The sequence below is a fragment of the Ursus arctos genome, unplaced genomic scaffold, assembly GCF_023065955.2.
Source record: "Ursus arctos isolate Adak ecotype North America unplaced genomic scaffold, UrsArc2.0 scaffold_13, whole genome shotgun sequence".
Classification (NCBI taxonomy): Eukaryota; Metazoa; Chordata; class Mammalia; order Carnivora; family Ursidae; genus Ursus; species Ursus arctos.
Window position 1 is genome coordinate 12747083 of NW_026622797.1, and position 25155 is coordinate 12772237.

Genomic DNA, 25155 nt, shown 5'->3' on the forward strand with positions numbered 1-25155 from the left:
AGCCTGCTTCTTCCTCTCCCACTCTCCTGCTGTGTTCCCTCTCTCGCTGGCTGTCTCTCTGTCACATAAATAAATAAAATCTTAAAAAAAAAGTTTTTATTTAAATTCCAGGTAATTAAAATACAGTGTAATATTAGTTCAGGTGTACAGTATAGTGATTCAGATAAATTCCATATAACACCTGGTGCTCATCTACATTGTCTTCTTTTCAAAAACCTTTAAAGCTAGGCATGGTGCTTATTTTGCAACATCATCCCAGAGATTGTAAAGTCTGGAGGAGAATAATCAAGGCTGTTATTTTGGGATCAGTTGAACCAATAACTGCCTTTAGTGAATTTCTTTCATTGTTCTTAAAAAAAAATACCAACTATACGAGCAGTTGCCTTCTTTATCAATAGAGCATTGGTTGCATGTTGATATTTCTGGTTTCTTTTCTGGTTTTAAAACGATATAAGACCAGAGTCCATATTTCTAACTTAACTAATTTGCTAAACAATTTTTGAAATATGTTGCTAGAATGAACTTGAATTTTGTTTGTGCCTTAAACAAAATAGAATGATTCTTCACTGGCGTCCTAGTCAGCTTGGGCTTCTATACTGAAATACCATAACTGGGTGTCTTGTCAACAACACAAATTTATTTGTCATAGTTCTGGAAGCTGGGAGTTCAAATCAAGGGGCCATCATGGTTGGGTTCTGGTAAGAGATCTCTTCCGGGTTGTAGATTGCCCACTCTTCCTGTCTCTTCACGTGGTAGAAAGACAGGGAGCTAACTAGCTCTCTGGCCTCTTTAAGAGCCTTAATCCCAATTATGAGAAGTCCACTGTCAGCTCCCAAAGACCCCACCTCCAACCCATCACAGGGATTAATTTTCAACCTATGAATTTTGGGTGGGGTTGGAGAACACATTCATTCAGTCCCTAACAACCAGTATATATTAAGGAATTTATCTTCTTTGGGATTAGCTTTATTATCTATTTGGTAATGAAATGGGTTTTCCACTTTTCAGTTACAGAGCTTATCAGAAATACATTTGATTTCATTCCACAAACTTAAAGTATTTACAGCCTCATTGTTTTGGCGGAGTCTCATGTGGTGGTGTGTTAAGGAGTTGTTTTTTAAGGAAGATAACCGTCTCAAATGGGACTGAGAAAATTATTTCCTTAAACCCTTAAACTCTGAAACAAGGTACCAGAAATGTCTCTAGGAGAGTAGGTTAGGGAGTTTAATCAACCTTGAAGAGTAAAAGCTATTTTATTTGATGAAACCTGTTATCACACTTGCTCACATCCTATAGTGGTGTGCTAATTCCATCAGGAAGAATAGTTTTCTATAACAAAGCCATTTCCAGGTAATTGCTCCCATTCAAGATAATTGCTACCACTTGGTGAACACGCATTGGGTCTTGCAGGTTTCTCATATGATATTTCATTTAATTCTCACAAAATCTCTGAGCTGGTTATTATTTCTGTTTCACATATGTGGTGTCTACTATGCAGGCAAATTAAGCGATTTTAGTAAGTTTCCACATTTAACGAGTGGCAGAGTGCAATGTTGGACCCTAATCCCTGTGTGGGTAGTAGTTTTGAAACCTATCATTTTGGTTGTCTACCCAGAAAGTAATTTGGAAGCCCTATGTACTCCTTGACACCTTATATTGTCACCTAGAGTTTTTATTGTATGTTTGGTTAAACAGTTGCAAAAGATGTCACTTCTGACATATGAAAAATCTTGATAGTAAAAAGGTCATATTTCTTTTTAAATATAACCTATGTGATAGAGATAGCACAGAGATTTGGTATGTCACATATATTTTTTTAAAAAAGTCATCTTTGGAGTTTAAGTTTACATTACTGTGTTTTCTTCCCCTGTGGAGCTCCTATTCTCATTCTACTACTCCATAGATTTTTATCCAATTATTTATATGTATATATATATATATACATATATATATATATTGCTTCAAAAACTTTCATTGATGATTTTATACATTTCAGCAAAAAATACATACTTAAACAGAAGTTGATTTATTTTTTTTGTGTGTGACATAATTCTTTAAGCCATATAAGATTTCATTTGAGTGGGTTATCACTATAATTATTATTAGTACACAATTTAACAGACAACATGAGTATGCTATTTTGACAAATAATGCTTAATACAAGAGGTACATATTTTTATTGAGAATGCATCATTTAATGCGATAGATGAGACTTTCCCCTTAATTATGGAAGTACTTATAAGTGAATAATATTTATTGCTAGAATGAGAGAGAGTTCAGAACGAGTTTTAATTCTTTTGTTGGTTTTTACGTATGTGAGCACTTAAAACTGTTTTTCACATAAATAAATGGAAATGAAGCACTTTTGAACCCCTTCCAAGTATATGCCAAATACCTCATGTGATCTATCACAACAACTACTTTTACTAATTAACAGACAATTAAAATAGATTTTTCTTTAATTCTGTTGAAAGCAAAGAATCAGAAACCTCTTGATTTATGAAAGTTATTTATTGCCTTGTCATTAGGTTCTTATACATTTTTAACTCCTGGGAATTATTCCTTTATCAAGACATATCAAATAACCACTCCTTCCTGCTTTAATTCTTTTTACTTATGGGCACCTTGCTTAAACTGATATTCTCAGGGTTAGGAATAAGGTAAAATTATTACTTTCAAAACACTTTTGTCAGCGTCATTATTATTTTTCATTAACTGCTTTTATTGTGTGGCTTATAAATATTTTTATCAAAATCTTGCAGCTGCCTATTTAGCTTATCAATATGTAGATAACATGTACGCTGTAACTTGGTTAGCTCAGCTGGTACTCATTATCTAAACAATAAGCAAACGTGCTTACATGAGTCTCCACGACCACCATTCCACTTCTTAATTCTTTGGATTATGGCTATGTGCTTTTTATGGAAGAGGAGAAGCAAGAGTTGAGCTTAAATTGTTTTGATGATTCTTCTGCCCCAAATTATCTTTAAATCATTTTGGTGAAATTTTCAATTTCACCTATGTTCACTACTTTAAGAAATAAAGTACTGAAACTCTAAAATTATTAAGTAAATACTTACATATAGCCTGTACAATGGCACATCCATGCCTCCGTAACCCGTTCCCCTTATCCTTCCCAGCCCATACCACTCATTGCATGTTGCTTCTGCACATTTGCTCTTTGACTCGGAAAAGTCTGACAACAACAGTCTCATTTCCATATCCTGCAGATTGGGAAGGAGAATTCTAGAGGGATATTCCTGACAACACTACTCCCCTAAACAAAAAAAATTTGGAATTCATAGATTTTGTTTATGGAAACTCATCTATAGTTTAGTGTTTTTACTGGTGTGTATTTTTAATTCATTTACTCAACAAATGTCTATTGAATCACCCTGTGTGAAAGGACTGGGGATACAGCAGTAAGCAAGAGAACAAGATAAGACACAGTGCCTGCCCTCAGGTTAAGTTATCCTATAGTGGGGAATCAGATATGAAAGAACTAATTATAACATCAATAATTCAGTACAATTATGAGAACTTCTTTGAATAAAAGACAACATGCTATGAGAGCATGCAAAAGGGGAACTGATCTCCTGTAGGAACTGGGGAAAGCTTTCTTGACTAAATGACATTTGGTCTAAGGGCTGAATTAGATGGTATCTATAAACCGTCTTGGGTGGGGGCTGTTGAAGAGCATGCACAAAGCTCCTAAGATTGGTGGAAACATGTTTAAGGAATTAAAAAGAAACCCAGTGAGGGGCACCTGGGTGGCACAGCGGTTAAGCGTCTGCCTTCGGCTCAGGGCGTGATCCCAGGGTCCTGGGATCGAGCCCCACATCAGGCTCCTCCGCTATGAGCCTGCTTCTTCCTCTCCCACTCCCCCTGCTTGTGTTCCCTCTCTCTCTGCCTGTCTCTATCTCTGTCAAATAAATAAATAAAATCTTAAAAAAAAAAAAAAAGAAAGAAACCCAGTGAGTCAGGAGAGAAAGAGACATGGGAATGACCCAAAGTGGGGCTAGAGAGGAGGCAGAGGCTAGGCAGAGGCTTCCTTATAGATTTTCATGATATTCGTCTCTATCGCAAGACTCAATGGCCATTGTAGAGATTTAAGGAAAGAGATGAATTGTTAAATGTGCATTGAAACACATTGCTCTGGGCAAGAAAGCAAACCAGGACATCAGCTGGGATGTTTCTGCAATGGTCCAAGAGAGAGGTGCCTTTGACAACAGTGGTTGCAATGCGTGTAGACAGAGTGAACACACCTAAGAGGTTATTAGAAGGTTAAGGGTTACAATATTTACAAGGGAAATATTGCACATGATCAAAGGAAGGCTTAATATCCATGACTAGAGCAGTGTATTGTCAACAAACCCCAATGCTTTACGGAAAATTTGAGATGATTTTTTTCTTTTTTGTCTTCCATCGTCTTCTGTCAATTCTGCTTATTTTACTATTAGAAAGCTGGCTGAGCAAAGGGATTCAGAATTCCACTGAAATAATAGTTTCCTGATGAAGTGATCTATTAATTTAAAAAAATCATTTTGACAACTCTTGCCTAAGCTGTGTGCTTCCTTGGATAGGCCCTGGGGCATGAGGAAGACTGGGTCTTGGCCTCTATCTTTGATATACTCATTGTCCAACCGGGAAGACCTGTCCACAGCACCATGGTACATGAGATACCATGGCCATTGAGGGGTTAATTATGAATGATGTCCTGTGGGAGACTTTGGGGGAGTGAGGGTGGTACCATGCTGTTAAGAGAGCAGGCTGTGGGGTCTGGGCTTGAATTTGGAATTATCCATTTACTAACTTCTTCCTTTAAGATGCCTACATTGTCTCATCTAAGACATGGGAGTAATAATAGGGGATTATTTATAGGTGGTTCTAATAATCATATGGCATGATATATGAAAATCATCAATTGGCAGAGGACATAGTAGTGGCTTAATAAATACAACAAATGTTCTAAGGGAGGGACTGATTATCATATTTAAAGGGTATATATAGCTGAACTTTATTTTAATAAGTTTGTGCTAAAGGAATAAATATGTTTTATGACAATAACATAATTTATTGAATATTTATTACATGTTAGGTAATACTCTGAGTATTATAAAGATATTTTCTAACTTCATTTTTGTCTGACCCTAAGAAGGAAATACTATTACGATGCCCATTTCACAGATGAGAGTCCTGAAGTCCCAAAATACCCATTACTTGCCCAAGATTACACCGTAAATTGCTAACCTGAGATTTAAATCCAGTTCAGACTAATCCAGAGCTTTGCTCTTAACTTTAACAAGTTTACAAGCTTCTTTACCTAAAAGTGCTACTGAATTCAAACCAGCTTTTGCTTATTATGTATTTGCTCAATCAATAGACATTAAAAATACATTGCTATAATGAGTCAATAAAATATTTACAGTATATTATCAGAACATTTTTATTTTATAAATGAACACTTATTGTAGGAAATAAATACATAAGGGAACAAACAATACATTATTGGTTGTTCCTATTCTCATAGATGATTACTGTACACATTTTGCTGTACATATCCTCAGACATTTCCTCCCAATGCACTGATGTATGAGATGTATGGATATAAACCTATATTTTTATGATAAAAAATGAACAGGATCACCCTGCTCATGTTTTTACCTACTTTTTCATTACGGATGCATTATAAAACCTGCACGTTTAGTACGGTAGTGTGTCGTATAGTTGATAGTAGATAGTAAAGACTCGGCAAATGTTGGTGGTCATTGATTGTCACCATCAATTCACCTTGAAAAATCACCCTCCAGCTAGGCTGTAATAATTTGACATCCTAACAACAACACATTCTTTCCAGCACACCTCCACCAGATGTGGCTTCTATTACGTAATTTTTTTGTGTGTTAATCTTGAAGATTAAAAATGGAATGATGTTGTTTTATTTTGCACTTATTTTATTGCTAATGAGGTTAAACTTTAGCATTTTTCTTTTCTTTTTTTTTTTGAAATTTTCTTCACTTGTTTTTCTGTTAGTTTGCTTATTATTTTCATACTGGTGTGTAAGACTATATTATGATTTTTTACGTTTTAATTTTAATTCCAGGTAGTTAACCTACAGTGTTATGTTAGTTTATATAGCTTACACAGTAATTTATATAGTTTAATAATAGTTTAATTTATATAGTTTATAGTAATTTAGCGCTTCCGTACATCACCAGGTGCTCTCCACTACAAGTGCACTCCTGAGTTCCCATCACCTATTTCACCCATCTCCACACTCACCTCCCCTCTGGTGACACCAATTTGATTTCTATAGTTAGTCTGTTGCTTGGTTTGCCTCCCTGTCTGTTTTTTTTCCCTTTGCCTGTTTGTTTTGTTTCTTAAATTCCACATATGAGCGAAATCATATGGTATTTGTCTTTCGGTGACTTATTTTGCTAATCATAATACACTCTAGTTCCATCTATCTTGTTGAAAATGGCAAGATGTCATTCTTTTTGATGGCTGAGTAATATTCTGTTGTGTATACCACGTCTTCCTTATCCATTCTTCAGTCCATGGGCACTTGGGCTGTTTCCATAATTTGGCCATTGTAGATAATGCTGTAGAAACATCAGAGTGCATGTGTTCCTTTGAATTAATATTTTTGTATTCTTTGGGTAAATACCTATTAGTGCAATTGCTGGATCATAGAGTAGTCCTATTTTTAACTTTTTGAGTATATTCCATACTGTTTTTCAGACTGGCTACATCAATTTGCATTCCCACCAACAGTGCAAGAGGGTTCCTCTTTCTCCACATCCTCACCAACACCTGTTGTTTCTTGTGTTGTTAATTTTAGCTATTCTGACAAGTGTGAGGTGAAGTCTTATTGTAGTTTTCATTTGCATTTCCCTGATGAGCAACTTTTCATGCCATCTGGATGTCTCCTTTGGAAAAACATCTATTCATGTCTTCTGCCCATTTTTTAATTGATTCCTATGTATTAAGCAGATACTTTTACCAGCTTGTGATTTTATTTTTACTTAGGCTTTAGTCTATTATTTATTTAATTAATTAATTATTTTTAAAAGATTTTATTTATTCATTTGAGAGAGAGAGCAAGAGTGGGGTGAAAGGCAGAGGGAGAAACAGACTCCCCGCTGAGCAGGGAACCCGATGTGGGGACTCGATCCTGGAATTCTGGGATCATAACTTCAGCTGAAGGCAGACACTTAACCAACTGAGCCACCCAGGTGCCCCTAGTCTATTCTTTTAAGTAAATAAAAATAAGCAACCAAATTTATCAATCATTTTTTGCTGTGGTTTTTCTCTTTGGCATTTTATAAATAAGTGTTTTATTCATATCTACATAATATGGATAGGACAGTTTTGACATTAAAAAGGGGGATCCATTCTTTGAGATTTGGGAGCCATAAGGAATAAAGTCTCACAGAGCATGGATCTGTATTTCTGGCGTCATGGAAAGAGACTGAAATCTCTCTGTGTTGGGAAGAGTTTCAGTGGCTGGTGGATATTTAACAAGTTTCTTTGCTTGTAAAATTCTGAAAATATGAGTTTTTGTTTTCATCCGGTTTTCTTGAAACCACAGAACATCTTGTCTTCCAGGTAATCTGCTACAAAGTGCAATCCATCAGAAGGGGCTCATCTTCATAGTAAAGTTGGGACTTCTGAGGCACGGGCATTAGTTACATTTTTGAAATTGTTTAGTTCATACAATCAGAATAATAGTAATGGATCAAATATTTCTGCATCTTACACTGTGTTGTTCATCATGAAGAGGAAAATAGTTTTGTTTTTCAAAGATACGTGTTTAGATATACCCCAATATTAAGTATGTAAATAATGTGCATGTCCTGCTGTAGACTTGAAAGGATACTGACCAATGTGCAGATGAAATTCTGGCTTATTTTATGAACACCGTTTTAAAGGTTGGTTTATTGAGTTCTGTGTTAAAAAGCCATTTAGTGAATTGCTTTTATTGTGAAATTCATCGATCAAAATAGAAATGCCTTTCCCCCGTCAAAAAGATATATGCCTTTACGAACACTTTAATCCCACATTTAACTTAGAATCTTTTTTTCTCTTCTAGCTTTTGTTTCTACCAATTTGACAGTGTACATGGCGACTGATGGCAATACTCTCGTAAGTACCCTTTGAGACACCACTGACTTAAATATTCATTGTCAGTTTGACAAATGAGAAAAAAACCAAACAAGTTGATCTTAAGTTTGGCTAACTATTTATTGTCCTCCATTTCCCTAGCCACGTTGGAATTAAATGACCTTTTTGTTAGGTTTCGGGGTTTCTTATGATCGCCAAATATTTAAGACTGCTAGCTATTTGCTTTTAAAGATAAAAAACATAATCATGATTTTAACGTATGGTACGTAATGTATGTCTGTGTTTGAGGTCACCTGTGGTATTAGCGCAACCGAGCTCATGCAACCTCTATGGCAAACATTCTGCCAATTATTACGCTGACATTGTAGGTTTTTTAAAAAATAATTGTACAACTATAAATTTGCCTATTAGGTAAGTCAACTGAGCAAGTATATTACCTCTATTAGACAAGGACACTTATGATATAGGGAAAAATAAAAAGTTGATATAGATAACATGACATTTCTAGTAGGAGGGGGTGTGAGGTAGTGTGGGATCGTGGGGTATGCATCTTTTAGCAAATCTAATGACCTCGTGATGGATGCACAGGATAGAGTTTTTAGAGTAGAGCCAAAAGCAGAATCAGAAGTGGGGTGTTGAGAGAATATAGTAGGGACTTCCTGCCAAACAGGGGACATGGCCAATGGTTTCCTGATGCAAATTAGGAAGTGGATATCAAGGCATGTTGTAGGAATAGTGATGGAGAAATTGAACTGGATAGCTCCTGGAAGGGACATCTTACTGAAAAGCAGGGCAGCTGATTAATTCTCTGCTTCGTTAACAATTTCATATCCCAGAAATAGAGAAAACAATGAGAGCACTTTGATTCTGATGCTAATTCTAAATGAGGAAGAAAAGCTTGTTAGTGATGAAAATGGTAGAAACTTTGGGAGACAGGACTGCAAAAAACTAAAAATGAAAACACAAATTATAGTCACTTATGTGCCCTGGGAAATTTGCCATCTAAAAATTGCAGAAAAGGAAAATGTGATCCCTTGGACACAAATGGGTAGGTGTTGTTTGATCATGGAAATGTGAATAATCATGATGAAGATAAGAAGAACAATGAAGAGCATAAATGCAGCTGCAATGGGAGCCTTGGCCAGGGTCAGACATATGCACAGGGTGTTAAATAGGGTCCTGTGGTCCTGTGGTCAAGGGTAAAAGAAAGTGGGCATCACCGATTTGTCAAATAGGAACACTAAAGTTTACAGTACCTAATGTTTATAAAATTTTTAAAAAAATGCATATGATTATAAGGACGTGTATATGTGTTATATGGAGCAAAGAAATGGAACGGGAGAATTAGAATGTTTGGATCCTTGAGAAAAGTAATGGAGGGTTTAATTTTTACTCTGTTTGCCTATCCTACTGAAAGAATGTAGTGTTCCAACTGAAAACAGTTCATGCTATATGTTTAAGAAGAAATGGAAACTAAGATAATAAGAAAGCACCTAAACACTTTAATGAATTCATTCATTCATTCATTCATTCAACATTCATTTAATGTTCACTGATTACCTCTCCTGACTCTATCGTGTATCAGCCATTATACTACGTGGGACCTGGAAATGGAAATATGATTTGAAACAAGTTCAAATCTCCACATCTTCAGGCAAGTAAAACCCTGGCTATTAGGACAGACTACAGATGTGATAACCAAAGGACTAACATACCACCCATATGATTTCCAATCGAGAGCCAGTACTGCTGTAATATGTAACCTGCTTCCCCTCGGACATGGGCACAGGTGGATTCTGTCCTGACTGGTGGGAACTCTGGCTATTGATGGGCCTACCTCATTTCCCGAGCCATCCCCACACCTAGACGGAATCAGCTCCGCTCTCCTTGTGCGCCTATTTACCTGTTGTTTTTATCTCATAATCATCAGTGTCTAGGTGGTATAGCTAAACACCTCTCTTAAGCATTTCTTCCAGCTGCTTTTCAGTGGTTACCCTACTTTATATTTCCATTCAGAAAATTAGTTCAATTTTCTGCTGTCATTTGTTCTCTAAATAAAATGTAGCACAGGAGACCTAGTTTTATGCTAGGTAGTTTCAGTAGGCTTGACGCATTTGACCTAATCGCATCCCGAATTACACTTCATTTCCACTAACCTAACATTTATTGAGCTCTGTGTGCTGAGCATTCTGCTTGCTGCTTATGATGAGGAACTTACCATCTGTGGGGGGAAGGGCAATACTTTTAAGGCACTTTTGTTGATCCTGACCTGGCGGTTATTGAGGTTGGTATGGTAAATGGTACCAGCCAAACTGTTCAAGAAACTAAGCATTTGAAATGTTATTATGTATGTGGTAGAAGAATATTTTTTACCATTAAGCTGAGTTGTTTGCTCTCTGATAGTGGTCTTTTCTGTCCTCTGAAGGTAACAGCAGAATTTTCAGAGCTAAAGCTTCACATAGAACTAGAGGTATTACCTCACCAACTTCTGTTGGTTTTACTTTCTTAACACGGGGAAATGTCCGCCCGCTGCGCTTCTTGCCTCTGCACCTGCCCTCTCCAATCCACTGGCCATGTGGCAGCCAGAGTAAACTTTCTTACATACAGATCAGATTGTGCCACTTGCCTGCTGACATCTGTTCAGTGGCTTCCCATTGGCTTTTGGATAAACCTTAGAGTTTCAAACATAATTTTCAAGGTCCCACACGGTATGACTTCACTACTCTGAATATGGTCATGTCCCCACAGTCTGGGGCTGGTGCCTCTAGAATCACACCTGTGTCTCTGTATTAGATCCTCCTATGCTCAGGTCTTCACCTTTCAGGCTTTTGTTTTTATCAGTTTGTGGGGTATCTCCCCTGACTTCCCAGTTCTGGGTAATAGCACTTCCGTGTCGACCTCATGATCCTTGTTCAACTCTCTCTTTTCTGCGTTTGACTGGAAGCTGTATGAGAGTTCGCTTGCCACTGAATCTCTGGTCCTTGGCACCAAGTAATTGTTCAATAACTGGTGGTTGAACAAACAAAAGCCATAATTTACCCAACTGTGACCTGAAAGAAAGAATTAGCATAATCATCTTTAGGATCTAGGTCATAGCTTGTTGGGAAACCTTCAGCATAATTATTAGATTTGGGACAATCCCTAAATATCTCTAAGAATCCACTTGTGTAGTCCTCGATATTTATGAGGCTTTCCATACATCACGCTGTGGTGTAACAAAGTATTTTACACTAAATCAGTATTGCTTGGTTTTCTTTTATGATTAGTTTCTCACTAAAATAAAGAAATAGATGAATAAACAAATAACAACTAGCATATATGAATCCTAAAGGCTTAATTAAGAATGATCTCTGTTCTCAGATTGTAGTAACAATGTTATAGCTAAGAAAGGAAAACAGCCTTTACTTAAAGATGACAAGGCTCAGAGGGAATGTGTCACATCGTCTCTTTTGCTGTCATATGTCATTCTTTTACGTAAAGCTTCTGAGAATTCTTACTTTCAGGGAGGCTCTCGTGGGGAAGCAATGGTCAGATTTATCTTTCGTAAAAACTTTATGACAATGATTTCTCAAGAATTATTTTAAATAAAATTAATTTGTAAATATTAACAAACTTTTAATAATAAAGATGTTAATATAAATTAATATTAAATCAAATATCAAGGGAAAACTTTCTTGAAACAAAAGTCTCTGCATATAAATCATGGTAATTGTGTTCAGTTTTCCTGCTCGATGGGGACAAGCTCATTGAATGTGAACGGATGTTTACTCCCGGCACTGTGGCTGCGTTATCTGCCATTGCCTGGATCTGTGGGATGGCTGGTCTCACAGCAAACTGGTATTTGTTGTGTTTCCTTCACAAGAAAGCTCTGCATTCGTTACCTACACATCATGTATTGCCTGGTCGTTGTGTACTGTGTGTGCTAAACGTCCTGGACCTGATTCCAGCCCCCATGGGAAGCTGCCTGTTCCTTCAACTCTATGCTCATGGTGTTTGTCTCAGGAATATGGGGATAATTCAGGGATGAAGTGAGGAATTTATTTTTCACATTTTTGATCAACTAAAAAGAGCTCACATTTTGGCAGCTCGTTTTTTAGGTTACATGAACATAATGTTATGTTAAAATGGCTTTGCCAGCGTTGTTGTGCACAAGCTTGACATACAGATCAAAGCTGGGGGACTATTTAACACATTTGCTGTTCCAAGTAGGACTTCCAGCAGAGCAGTGCCCAACAGCTGTCTGGGGAATAGATTCCGGGTAGGGTCTTGATAGCTGCCACGGGAAAATTTCTGTCCCTCCTACTAGTACCCCTCCTCCACCCCATGCATTCTTATTTCTTCGGTTTTAGATTCTTAGTATTTGGAGGATATGGTTAAAACAGGATGTTGGAGAAAGCTGTGATAGTTTTTGAGGAAATGGTATTTTAGATAAAAGTAGAGATTTGGTCAACGCAAGTTTATTTTACCTACAAGGAAACGGCAAGGGTCTATACTTCAGGTGAGTTCAAATTGAGTGTCAATCAATACAGAAGCTTTTCTCTATGCGTGTGCTGCTTTGGGGGGTGAGAAATGTATTGGAGCAATCTCGTGTTGCTTAACTCTGCTGATGTTATTTAGTGGAGGCATTTTTCAGCTCTGAGTAATCAAGCAGTAGATGGCTTTCTGGATATTTGTTAAATCACCACTTGTGCCAGGACTACTAGTGAGGCATCATATGAAGTAAAAATTGACATAAGACACGGTTAATCTTTTGGTAAATATTTATTGAGTGCTCCCTACGTGTCAGACATTGGGCTAGGTGCTAGGTTTTGAAATCAGGACATGTTCAAGAACATCGTTCTACCTTAAAGTCTTGGCCAGTCATTGAATCTAAAGATAGTTGTAGTCATTCACCTACAGAGCTGATAAAAGATTTGAACACTTTAAGAAGCAACATGAACAGGGGTAGTGACTGAGTAAACATGTGAACTAAGGGAAAGGGCTTGTCTGAGATTACTCACAGGTTCTGGGTTGGACCATCGGGTGGGTAGGTTTACCATCATGAATGTACCACACAGATATATAAACAGATAAATTATAATATCCACTTCAGAGCATCAGCAAAGTGTTGTGGAGTATAGAAGACAGAATAAGCAAAGCAACATAGAGTTAAACAATAGACTTAGTAGCCGACTGGCCTGGGTCCCACTCTTGATTCTGCTATAAGTGTGATCTAAGGAGATGTTACTTAACTACACTGAGATGAAGTTTCTCATTTGTGGAAAGGAAGATAAAAATAGTACCTATCGTGAAGATTTTGGGGAGATAATATGAATCAATTATTACAGCGACTACAAATAAATATGACTTCATGCATACAAGATTCTTATAGGAGCTAACTGTCTTCTAAAGTCAGAGAAGGCTTCATGGTGGAGGTGGCATTTGACTTGGGTCAGAAAGGATGAGTAAGCCTTAACCAGATGAAAAATGGGGTAGGGAATAAAGTATTCAAAGTATGGAGTTGTCAAAGTACTTGACATTTCTGCATAATAGAGTAAAGTTTAAGGTGCCAGAAAAGGAAATGAATGGATGTCTTGTTGGTATATTAATGCTACTATGGGAAAGGGATTGCTTGTCATTTGAACTGTGATTTCAAGATAGACTTTTATTAATAAATGACTGGCTTCCAGCCAATAATAGTCCTCTGAGTTCACACTTTGATATTCCACTCTGCTGGAAACAGAACAATGCCAGACAAGGAGAAACATGGAGAATCAAAAAAGCACAGATAGGTTGAATAATACAGTAATCATCTCTGTGGATCCAAAAGGAAAAGCAGCAAGGAAGACGGAAGCTATGGGCCTAATGGGTACCTTGTCTGGAGGCAGGAAGTAGTTTGCCTCCCAGGGTGGGGGGGGGGAATGCTCCACTAAATATGAGGAGAGCCATATTCACTTCTTGACAACAAGTAAGTGAAAGCCCCACTTGTGAAAGGGGCTGAAGATGAAAACATTTGTCAAACCACTGCCTGGGGTTATGCAATTAGCCCCCTAAAGGTTAGGGAGGGAGGGGACACAGCTTCAAAATCAGGGACCAGACCTAGTCGCCAGCTAGATCAGTGACTGGATATGCAAGATTCTTTATGTTCACCTCAGGACATGATTGTAGGGCTGATTCTGCATCCAGTAGAGGCAACCTACAAACTGATAGAGAGGGAGCCATGGGCACAGGGGAGAGAAGGGGGTGGGGTGGGACTACAGAATATCAAGGATGATAAGTATGTCTTAAAAGAGTGAAAAGAGAGGTCACATACAAAGACTGACAGACTGATAGCAGCAATTTCTTCAATATAATAAATGATAGAAGACAGATGGTCAGAATATTCAAAGTGCCAGGTGAACATAATATTATACTCAACTAAACTATCATTCAATTTTTCGGGCAAACTAAAGACATTACTATTTACATAAAGATTAAGAATTTGCTACCTACAAACCCCCATTAAAAGGACTATTAAAGGAGGTACCCTAGTAAAAAGAAAAGTGAATCCAACAGACAGACATTTGATAAAGGAAAAATAGGTGATCACAGAAATTGATAACATGTCACTAAATTTAATTGTCCATTGATGAGTAATGATGATAATAATAACATTTTAACAGAAAAATAAAAATCTAGACTATCATACCAAGAGAGAAGACACTGAAGTAGGAGTTAAAAATGTGCTGAATTACACGCTCTATTCATGATTAATTTAGAAATACTATATTGAGCATCCGGGGAATAGCACGTAAGGAAATGGGGGAAATGGAAAAAATAAATGTAAACTGAAAACACAAAATGAAATTACAGTAAATGTTAGTAGATTAAACACCTATCAAGAGGCACATATAATCGTATTAAAAAAAATAAAAACCTGGTTATAGGTTGCTTATAAAAGAAACAACAAAAGTAAAAAAAGAAAAGAAACAGCAAAAATAAACAAAAAACTGTACACACAAAAATGCCACACAGAAAGACTGAAAATAAAAGAATTGAAATACTAACAAGATTATAGCTCCAGCAACAAAACTCACATAGAGATAGGGAATGTTTGGGAAACAAAATTAACGACTTTGAGGTTTACCCAGAACGCTTACAAAGTTTGACTATGTAGTAAGTCACAAATAAATGCTAACACGTTTCAAGAAATCGATGTCATAAAGATCATGTTTTGTGGACAAAAGGCAATGAAGTTAGAACTCAAAAAGAAAACATGAGTAGAAAGTTCTCATCCAAGTACATTCTAGAATATCTCACTGGATGGAAAGAAATGACTTAGAATTGAAAAACAGAGAGGTATAGGTAGAATTTAGATGTACACTTATAGCTCCAAGCGTATTATTAAACACAAGGAATAATAAGAAATGAGGTAAATATTATCTGCAGGAATCAGAAAAAGAATAACAGAGTAAATATAAAGAAATTTGAAGAAATAGGAATAATAAATCAAGAGCAGAAATTAATGGCATAGTTAAAAAAAAGAAATAAGTAGAAAGATTTCTGCAATTCTGAAGTAAGTCACAAAAATACACTTGAGTTTGCAGAAAATTGAACATTTTATATACTGCCGGAGATTGTAAGTAGGCCCCTGGAAAGCAATTTGGAAATATCCAAAAAGCTAAAGAAGCATCAACTGTATTCATATTCTAACTCATTGGGTACAGATTTCTTCCCTCTTTTCTTTCTTACTTTTTTATGTTTTATTTATTTATTTATTTGTTTGTTTGTTTGTTTGTTTGTTTTTATTATTGTATTATTATGTTCAGTTAGCCAACATATAGTACATCACTAGTTTTTGATGCAGTGTTCAACAAATCATTAGCTGCATATAACACCCAGTGCCCATCACCGCAGGTGCCCTCCTTAATACCCCTCACCCTGTTCCCCACCCCCCCCAGCCTTTCTGTAACCCTCAGTTTGTTTCCTGAAGTCCAGAGTCTCTCATGGTTTGTCTCCTTCTCTGATTTCTTCGCGTTCAGTTTTCCCTGCCTTCCCCTGTGGTCCTCCATGCTATTCCTCATGTTCCACATATGAGTGAAACCATATGCTAATTGTCTTTCTCTACTTGACTTATTTCACTCAGTATAATCCCCTCCAGTTCCACCCATGTCGAGGCAAATGGTGGGTATTTATCCCTTCTGATGGCTGAGTAATCTATTGTATATATGAACCACGTCTTCTTTATCCATTCATCTGTTGAAGGACATCTTGGCTCCTTCCATAGTTTGGCTATTGTGGACATTGCTGCTATGAACTATTTTTTTAAAGATTTATTTGTTTATTTGAGAGAAAGAGAATGAGCAGGGAGAAGGTCAGAGTGAGAGAGAGAGAGAGAGAGAGAGATGATCTTGAGCAGACTCTCCACTGAGCATGGAGCCCAATGCAGGCTTAATCCCAGGACCCTGAGATCATGACCTGAGGTGAAATCAAGAGTCAGACGCTTAACCCGCTGAGCCACCCAGGTGCCCCTTAATATTATTTTTAAGGTAATAAAACATAAATACAGTTGTGTTTTCCTACTAATGCCTCCCTTTTACTATTTCCCTGTCATTCACCCCTGGTTACATCATGGTGTTTATCATTCCCATACAATGTTATTATTTATAAGCAGTATTTAACCATCTATAAATAATAGCATTAATAGAGACATTTAATTTTCAGTATAATGTTTCTGAGATTTTTTTCCATGCATTTCTAGTTCTGAGAGAGCATAGCAGTGAATGAACATGACACTGTTTATCCACTCACATACCGGCACGCATTCAGCTTCCTACAGTCGGTCCCTTCCCCCACCGTGTTGCAGTGACCTCCCTTGTGCATGCGGGCATGTGTTCCTTCGGGCTGCAGTGTATAACCTGAGAGTGGATCATCCTCTTTTCTATCAGCAGCACTTGATGGTGTGGACTCACCTGCCTTCCAAATCTCTTCCTCACTTCCACATTCCACAACAACCCCTCTCCTGATTTCCTTTATTTTTTCACTGGCTATTCTCAGTCTCCTGGGTTGTCTGCTCTGTTGCTTCTGTTTAACAAACTGGGTCTCCTTCAGATTCTGAATTCAATTCTTTGTCATTCTACACACATGGGTGATCTTATCCCAGCTCAAGGTTTCTACTCTCTATACACGGATGATTCCCAATTTTATATCCTTATTCCAGATTTTCTCCAAATCCCAGACCCTTAAGTATAATACCTGGAGCATTTCTACTTGGATGCCTCAGATATACATCAAATTCAATGTTGACTAGGGATGTGTATTTAAAACTATGCTGTCTCTACTGCTGTCATTTATTCAGTTATTAAAGCTAGAAACTCCAGGATTTTCCCTGGTATTCCACTCTCCCTCATTTTCTATGTTCTCACTTTTCCTCCTCCTCACCCTCCCCTTCCAGCCCTTCCTCCTTTCTCTGGCTCCTCTCCCTGGCTTCTTCTCCCTCTCTCCTTCTCTCCCCTCCCCTTCTCCCCCTTCTTCCGAGTCCTCCCTCTTTCATTTCTTCCCCTCATATTCTAGTCCTTGCTTCCCTGTCCTACTTCTTTTTATAACATCCACAACAAACACATAAATATTCTAAGAGGCTACCCCTTTGTGAGTTTTATTCTTGAAATAAACATCTGCATGTTACCATTTACTTTTGTGACTCTGGGCAAAACCCTGAATCCATTTGCTTCAGTTTTCTTCTTCTCTAAGATGGGGATAAGAATAGCACCTAAGCCACGATTACCATGAAGATTCAATCCCGGTATTTGCGAAAAGATTCAGGGCAGTGCCTGGCACATGGCAAACATTACATATATCTTCTAGCTGTCATCGTTTTCTACTGCTGTCTTTTATTATTAGAATGTCTATTATCTGTCTCCATTTTTCACTATTAGAAATCTTCTTTTCATATGAATTATTAAGTAATATTTAAGGTGCTTAGTCTTCTGAAAAAAAAATAAGCGAGATTTTCATGTACTTTCTCTGGTTAAATTTTAAGAATTGAAAGCTTTAAAATTCCCTTTGTAATGTTGAGTTTAATTTTCCAGGAAGGAGAAAAGATCTTTGTAGAGGAAAGATGTTTGTGGAGAAACATTCTTAACAGCTCTGTCAGCTGAAATTGATTTGGCTATAAAATATTTAGGAATTTTGTGGCTTGGTTAAAGTATTGGTAGCCTGAAATGGACAATGATGTGAGGCTTCACGCCATGGAAACTGGTAAATGCTACAGATCGGGGCCCATTTACCAGTACATCACTGTATAATTTTGCTAAAGACCAGGATCATTATGAAGTTTCATGTAATGACAAGCCATCTTACTGTGAGTTTTAATAAATCATGGGGGTAAACTGTGCCTGCAAGATTTACCATTTACTATATAGATTAGAAGTCACTATAGTAATTGCCCTGTAACTTGGGTGTTAACATCATCATTCAACATCAAAGGAGGTCCCTTTGTATATTTTGTACTTTTCCTTTGCGTGTTTATCTGTGTGTTCTTTTTTTTTTTTTTTAAGATTTTATTTATTTATTTGACAGAGAGAGACAGCCAGCGAGAGAGGGAACACAAGCAGGGGGAGTGGGAGAGGAAGAAGCAGGCTCCTAGTGGAGGAGCCTGATGTGGGGCTCGATCCCAGAATGCCGGGATCATTCCCAGAATGCCGGGATCATGCCCTGAGCCGAAGGCAGACACCTAACGACTGTGCCACCCAGGCACCCCTATCTGTGTTTTTAAATGATTAGTAACCAAATGAATTTTTGTAACCATTTTGTAAAATAAAAGTGCCATTTTCCACTAAAAAGGAAATATATATTTAAAAGAAAATTTCCCCCCCAATTTTAGAATCAAGTTAGTGCAAATTCAGAATTTAGAGTAATTCTTCACTTTTACCCACAACATCCCAATGGGAAGATCTTAGGCCATGGATACTTGTTATGATAATGAGTTGTAATTCCTCTATTGAAAAACTATCTCAAATTGCTCAACCGGTTGCTTGGCTTTTTTTCACTTACCTAGTGAAAAAAACCGCATGTAAGATCTTTTTGAAACTGACTAGTTCGTGGGTTCCACTTCCTGTTGTGAGGAGTAAAATGTATCTTCAACTCACTGAAGTTCTCAAGATTGTTTTCATTCTCTCATGTAAACCAGTGTAGGTTTCAAATTCATATACATCAGATGAAACCGAAACTCCCTATAATTTGTTATTTCTATAATATGCACTTCTGGTCGGGGGAAACAGTTTGAACAGTTAATATAGATTTTATAATAATTTGTCTTGGAGAAGTATTGTCTGAGGCGGGTGTAGGCAATGACTAAACTCCTTTGTCCTCCTTAAAAAAAGTCTGAACAAAATCGTTTCTTGGTGTTGGGTGTTCATCCTGTTTGAGGTATTGTCCTTCTGCTTGGAGCTCCCACTCTGACCCAGCCGAGGCACAAGAATCTAGCAAACACCGAGAGCGGGTCTTGGCAAAATGAGACGAAACCTGCAGTTTCATTTGAGCTTTCCCTGGAGCCAGCCGTAAGGTTGGAGGGAGTTGCTGGCGAGCTCCCTGTCCCACTGGAGCTCAGAAGGGGTGAATGGAGGAGATTCACAGGTTCCGGGTGAGGAAAGATGGTCTGAGCGCTGCCTCCCTTCACAGGTTCTGCAGTTGTCCTCTTGAGACTTTCCATTCTTTGGTTCTTCTTAGCATTGCTCTTTTTGTATGAATAGTGGGACTCACCTTGTTCATCTAGGGCCAGAACCCTTTGGGAATGCCTCTGTTCCCACATCTACATTTATTTACTCTCTTCTTTGCCTTTAGTCCTGGCTCTCGCCCAAGTTTTAACTGTCCAAATGATACAGGTATTGGGGCTAAAATTTGTGAACAGGTACTAACTGATTTCCCTGATCTCAGGTAATTGCATAGTAAAAAGACCCCAGGAGACCATTTGAGGGAATGGTGGGAATTTCAGACCAAGATGCAGGTCAGGGTGGGAGAGAGTTGGGGAAGTGGAGCTGAGACTAGGACCTTGGCATCATCATATGCCGAAATTTTAGTCATGTGTCATGACTGCAATAAATGTATTCTTGCCTAAAATTTAGGGCAAATACTGCCTTAGTTATGTCCACGTCTCGCAAGGATGATTGATTTCTTCCGGGATAAAATTTTATTCTAACATTTGTAAGATAAAAAGTCAGTAGGAGATTTCCCAGGAAATATAATTTAAGCATATTGACTTCATCATCATTGCTGAAAGAAATACAAGCGCTACTTACCCTAAAATGCTGAAACTTTTGTTTGTTAGTATGAAGTATTTGCTTAGATCTATAATAATATAATATTATGTGACATATAGTCATATAATGCTTTTTAGTTTTTGGAGCATTTTCACGTACAATGTTGTTGAGTATCTGTGAGACCTATAGGATTGGAATTATTAGAAACCTCTTGCTTTTACAAATGAGGAAGTGGGTTCTGAGTGGTAAATCAACTTTTCCCTGCGTAATAACAGCTACTGATTATGACAGCAAGGAACTGATTTCAGGCCTCTGGATTTACAAATCCTATCCTCTTTCCCCTAGATCATATTCCCTCTTCACACATATAGAACCATATACAATAGCTGTTAGATCAATGGTGAGATATGTAGAATACTAGCCAAGTGCCTCTAGAATAACATTATAGAATGTTGTAGTATTGCTGGATGCCAACCATTAGACGTCCTTTGCAATTATGCGCAGTGTTTTCAAATTCTCTACTTGTTAACCTATAAGAATAAGTCTTTATACCCGAGTAAATTCAGCTTAGATATTGTGGAGAAAAAGTGAAACTCCTTTAATCTAAAATGTCTCTCTCTATGCACCCACACACAGGTCATTTGAAAGCATTTTTTTTTTTTTTTTGGTTATCTATGTTTGCTGATAGTCTGATCTGACACAAATTGTTTAAAATGTATTGTGAAAGATGTGTACTTTGGATATGTTATCTCATGTCTGATTTGAATATTTGAAGAGCTAGTATAAAATAGAAATTGAAATTAATTTATCTTCTGTAAAACATGTGAGAAATATTCAGAGATGCTTAAAAACAGAATGAGTAATTTAAACCTGGCTGTAGATAAGATTTTCCTGATAAGAAGGGTTGATAGTTACTTCGATGTCACCAAAAGAGGTTGTGGAATTTCTTTTTCTGGGATATTTAATTCATGTGGTTTACGTATCACCCTATGTGGGGGCAGGGCCATGGATTTAATAGTCGGATGTGAACCTGTAATATTGTGAGATCACAATTATCCCCATTTATTGAAATAATTGGTGTTATTTAGAAATTGCAAGAGAGAAGAAGCAGGATCCGTTTTTTTTCTTCTCTCTCTCTCTCTCTCCATCTCACATACACACAATATCAAAGGGGAAATATTTCACTATTTTTAAGAACTTCAGTGCCCATCATCCTGTCCTAACTGAAGTGATAGCACGAAACCTGCCTGCGGTGGAAACAGGAAGCGTTAGTGATACATACCGAGTTACGCATCTTTGTATCTTTCTTCAGGTTCAGCTCAATGTATACCGATTCTAATTAGCACATTGTGTGCCTCAGCGAGTAGCTCCCCTTTAGCTCTGCTTGGAGAGTTTTTTTTAGCTTCCATCCTGCTCATAAACACTGCCACCCCCTCCCTCCTTCTCTCTTTACAAATGTTACAACACAATCAGAAATTTCCTCTTTTCTTTCCTTCTTGCATTATCAGCAGGTTCCCTTGCGTCAGAAGCAGAGAAAGAAAACTCAAGGTAATTAGATCTCTTTTGTTTCTTTATCCCCTTTTTGTGTGCGTGAGTGTGGGTTTTCTGTCCGATGCCTTCTCTGGGATCAGATTTTTGTCTGTCTTAATGCTAATATCAGAGGGTGGATGGCAGATTAAATTTTTGGTTATTTTTGGATCGATTTTAAGAAATGACGGCATGCTGTTCATTTCGATTAACCCCTCGTGGTGTGTCAATAAAGCTTAGAAAAGCTGGCACTGAGTCGGGAAGTGGCTGTGTTTAGGGGGGCATTAACCCTTCTCCATCTATTGCATAATGACTGCTATTATTTTGAAAGGAGCTGTATTAGTGCAATGATATGCCTGCCAGCCTCACGATTTTAATTTTTTCAACTTATTCTTGTTGAATAATATTCTTAGACTAACACTTGCATTCTAGCCTCACTGTTTCTTTCGTCCTCTCTTGTACCTTCTAAGCACCAAATGAATGCTTAAAAATAAAATAAAGAAATTAGTCTTTTTTTTTTTTTGCATTTACTTTGCATAAATCTTGGTTAAAAAAAAATTCAACTCCCAAGAGGTAAACAATTAACAGTTACCTTTCACTCTATCACATAAACCAGGGTAATACATTACCTACCTCTTCATATAATTGTTGCAGGGTTCTTCACGATGAGTCGGAGGAGGATATCCTGTAAAGACCTGGGACATGCTGACTGCCAAGGGTGGCTACATAAGAAAAAGGAAAAAGGAACTTTCCTGGGCAACAAATGGAAAAAGTTCTGGGTAGTGCTGAAGGGAACGTCGCTATATTGGTACAGCAATCAAATGGTGAGTCTACTGTCTTCTCTCCTTTTCAGCCGATTTGGCAAGGGTGGATTAAGGAGCTCTGAGAAGCAGGTGGTCCCTATGGGAAAGTTCGTTTTTATTTCTGGGACTTGGAACAGAGCCAATACACAAATAAGTTCTAGAAACTGTTTCTGATCCAAGAGATGTAGGTTATTCTACTGTATTTTATGCAAGAGGAAATCATCTTGCTTGACTCATCTTGGGTTGGAGAGGGATGTCCGAATTTGTATCCTTCCTGAAGGAGGCTTTCAGCTATTAATGTTACTATTCCATGACAAATTGTATTCATTTCAGGATTTACATGGACAGTACTTTATATGGAAGCTTTGTGTTATTAAGATTTCTACGAAAAAAGGGTATCAGCTTTGAGACCTATTAGGGGTGTAAATTGATTCAGTCCACAGAATGTATTTTCATTTCTCCTTCTTTACTCTATCTTCCTCTGCCTTTCTTTATTGGGTGAGTTGGTTTTGGGCTCACTAACCTGTGTGCGAGCACTGTGTTGCTGACTGTTGTCTCTTGTTCCTTGGCATGCTAAGTGACGGCATCAAAGAGCGAGGATCAGACAACGCTTGAAAAGAAAGTTGCCTAATTTATCTTTAATCACAGTACCCTTCTGTGGTCTGCTTCACAGGCTAGTTTTCTGTTGGGAAGGGCTGGAAATAAAGTTATTGTTAGAAGGTTCGCTGATCTTGCCTGGCTGGAAACATTTTGAGGACAACGATGTTGTTGAATATTGAATGAGAAGAGACTTTTCATATAGGAATTCTCCCCACTAACCTCCCATAGCCAATTGCTGATGTCAGGAGAGCTGGAGTTTCTTTTGGGGTCTAGTGAAGACCAGCAATGGATGTCCTTTCATCAGTTAAGGGGAAATAGCTTAGGGATTTCCCATAAGCATTTTTTTTCCCCGTGGCACCATTCTTCTAAAATGGCTTGTGGGTGCCCACCACTCAGGCAACAGAGCTTTAGAGCATGTAACTTCGTACATGTAATATAGGTGCTGGGTATAGTTTGTGGGTAAGATCTTTAGTATACAAATTTACATCCATTGACCATTAATAAGAAATTTATGTTACCCATGTGCCCCTAAGCACCTGTTCTATAAAAGTTTGGTAAAACTGGACCCAAATCCAACTCCAGTGCTCTGGAATAAGCATTCTCCCTCCCACTCCCATGCTTCTCTCTCTACAACTCCTCTCCAGTCCCCTGTTCTCAAGCTTATTGCTTTGGTTTCACCCCATGGGAAACATGGTACAAAATCCTTCATTGAGTTCCGCAGAAATATATTTTTTCGGGGCTTTAGTGAGCTTTAACAACTTTATTGAAGACTTGGGAGGGTTGCAAGAAAGAATCACCTTGCAGGGTATACGCTCTCCCACTGTGTCCCTTCTTTCTTTTCATCTCCTCTTCTGGATACATTCATCATCTCTTGTGTAAGGTTGAATAGTTTTACCCGATTTAAGACAACCTGGGACTGGGGTCTCACTTTCAGTCTTCAGGAATAGTTCCTAAGTGAACACAGCTTTTTTTCCTAAGAGGAATTAAGGTCAATATCAATTTCTTCCTCTTGTTTCATATTATTTTAGGCTCTTGCTTTTGGGTAGTTGTGGCAAGTGATAATCTGCATCTTTTATAAAATGAGAGGACTTACTGATAGACCTTTTAATACCCTCTGGGAATTTCCAGAGGCTGTTGGAAGGATTGGGTATTGATGGGGCATGGCACATCCGTGGGAAGTAACAAAGTCAGATAAAAGTATGGCATTAATTTTCTCAAACAAATTATTCAACAGATATGTTCTGAGTGCTGTTTGTCTTCATAGAATTTAAAGGAAGCCCCCTCTGAATCACACATAGTTACAGATTTGGCTGATACGGCTTCATTGGCTCATTTGGCTAAAGCTTCTCTAATAGGAGCAACTTAGAGGACAGCTACCTATTTTGGCTGTTAGGAAACTCATGCTTCCATAGCGAGCAGAAGTGTTGGCTGAGACGAGATTGGAAAGAGGACAAGGAGAGGGCATCAGACACACTCAGGCGCCCAGTCCTCACTTGCCTTCCTTCAAATGTACGAAGCAATAGTTAGTTAGCAAATCATGCACTTAAATAGAGTAGCATAGAATGGAGAATGAGTTTACTGTTATCTGGCCTTGGAATTATCCTAATAAACTAGTGGTATGTAACAGAAGGACCTTCCAACTCCCTAATCCTATGACTCTATTATAGACGAATTCTCTTTCTTTACACACACACATACACACCCACACCCACAAGAGTGGGTGTGCATGCATACCGTGACACCTTAATTATATGTTTGTTACAGGGGAAAAAAAGGCTACTCAATGAACACTTAATTAGCAGTCATATTCCTGGTATCTGTGTGAATGTCAACTGTGAAATAAGAGCCAAACACATATCCTCAAGCTAAGAACATTTATTTACTTT

The 25155-nt window shown here is 37.8% G+C and overlaps 1 protein-coding gene across 3 annotated transcripts in view; it reads left to right on the forward strand.

Moving 5' to 3' along the window:
• The window catches only part of IPCEF1 (interaction protein for cytohesin exchange factors 1), a 172869-nt gene that overhangs the window by 75641 nt on the left and 72073 nt on the right, over positions 1-25155 (forward strand). For 2 of the 3 annotated variants that reach the window (XM_057310935.1, XM_026505107.4), the window contains exons 3-5: positions 8093-8145; positions 21848-21887; positions 22521-22690. In XM_057310935.1, the coding sequence (XP_057166918.1) occupies positions 8122-8145; positions 21848-21887; positions 22521-22690 (234 nt within the window). In that variant the 5' untranslated portion in view covers positions 8093-8121. The remainder of the gene's footprint in view (positions 1-8092; positions 8146-21847; positions 21888-22520; positions 22691-25155) is intronic. The other variant, XM_057310937.1, reaches the window with a different exon arrangement.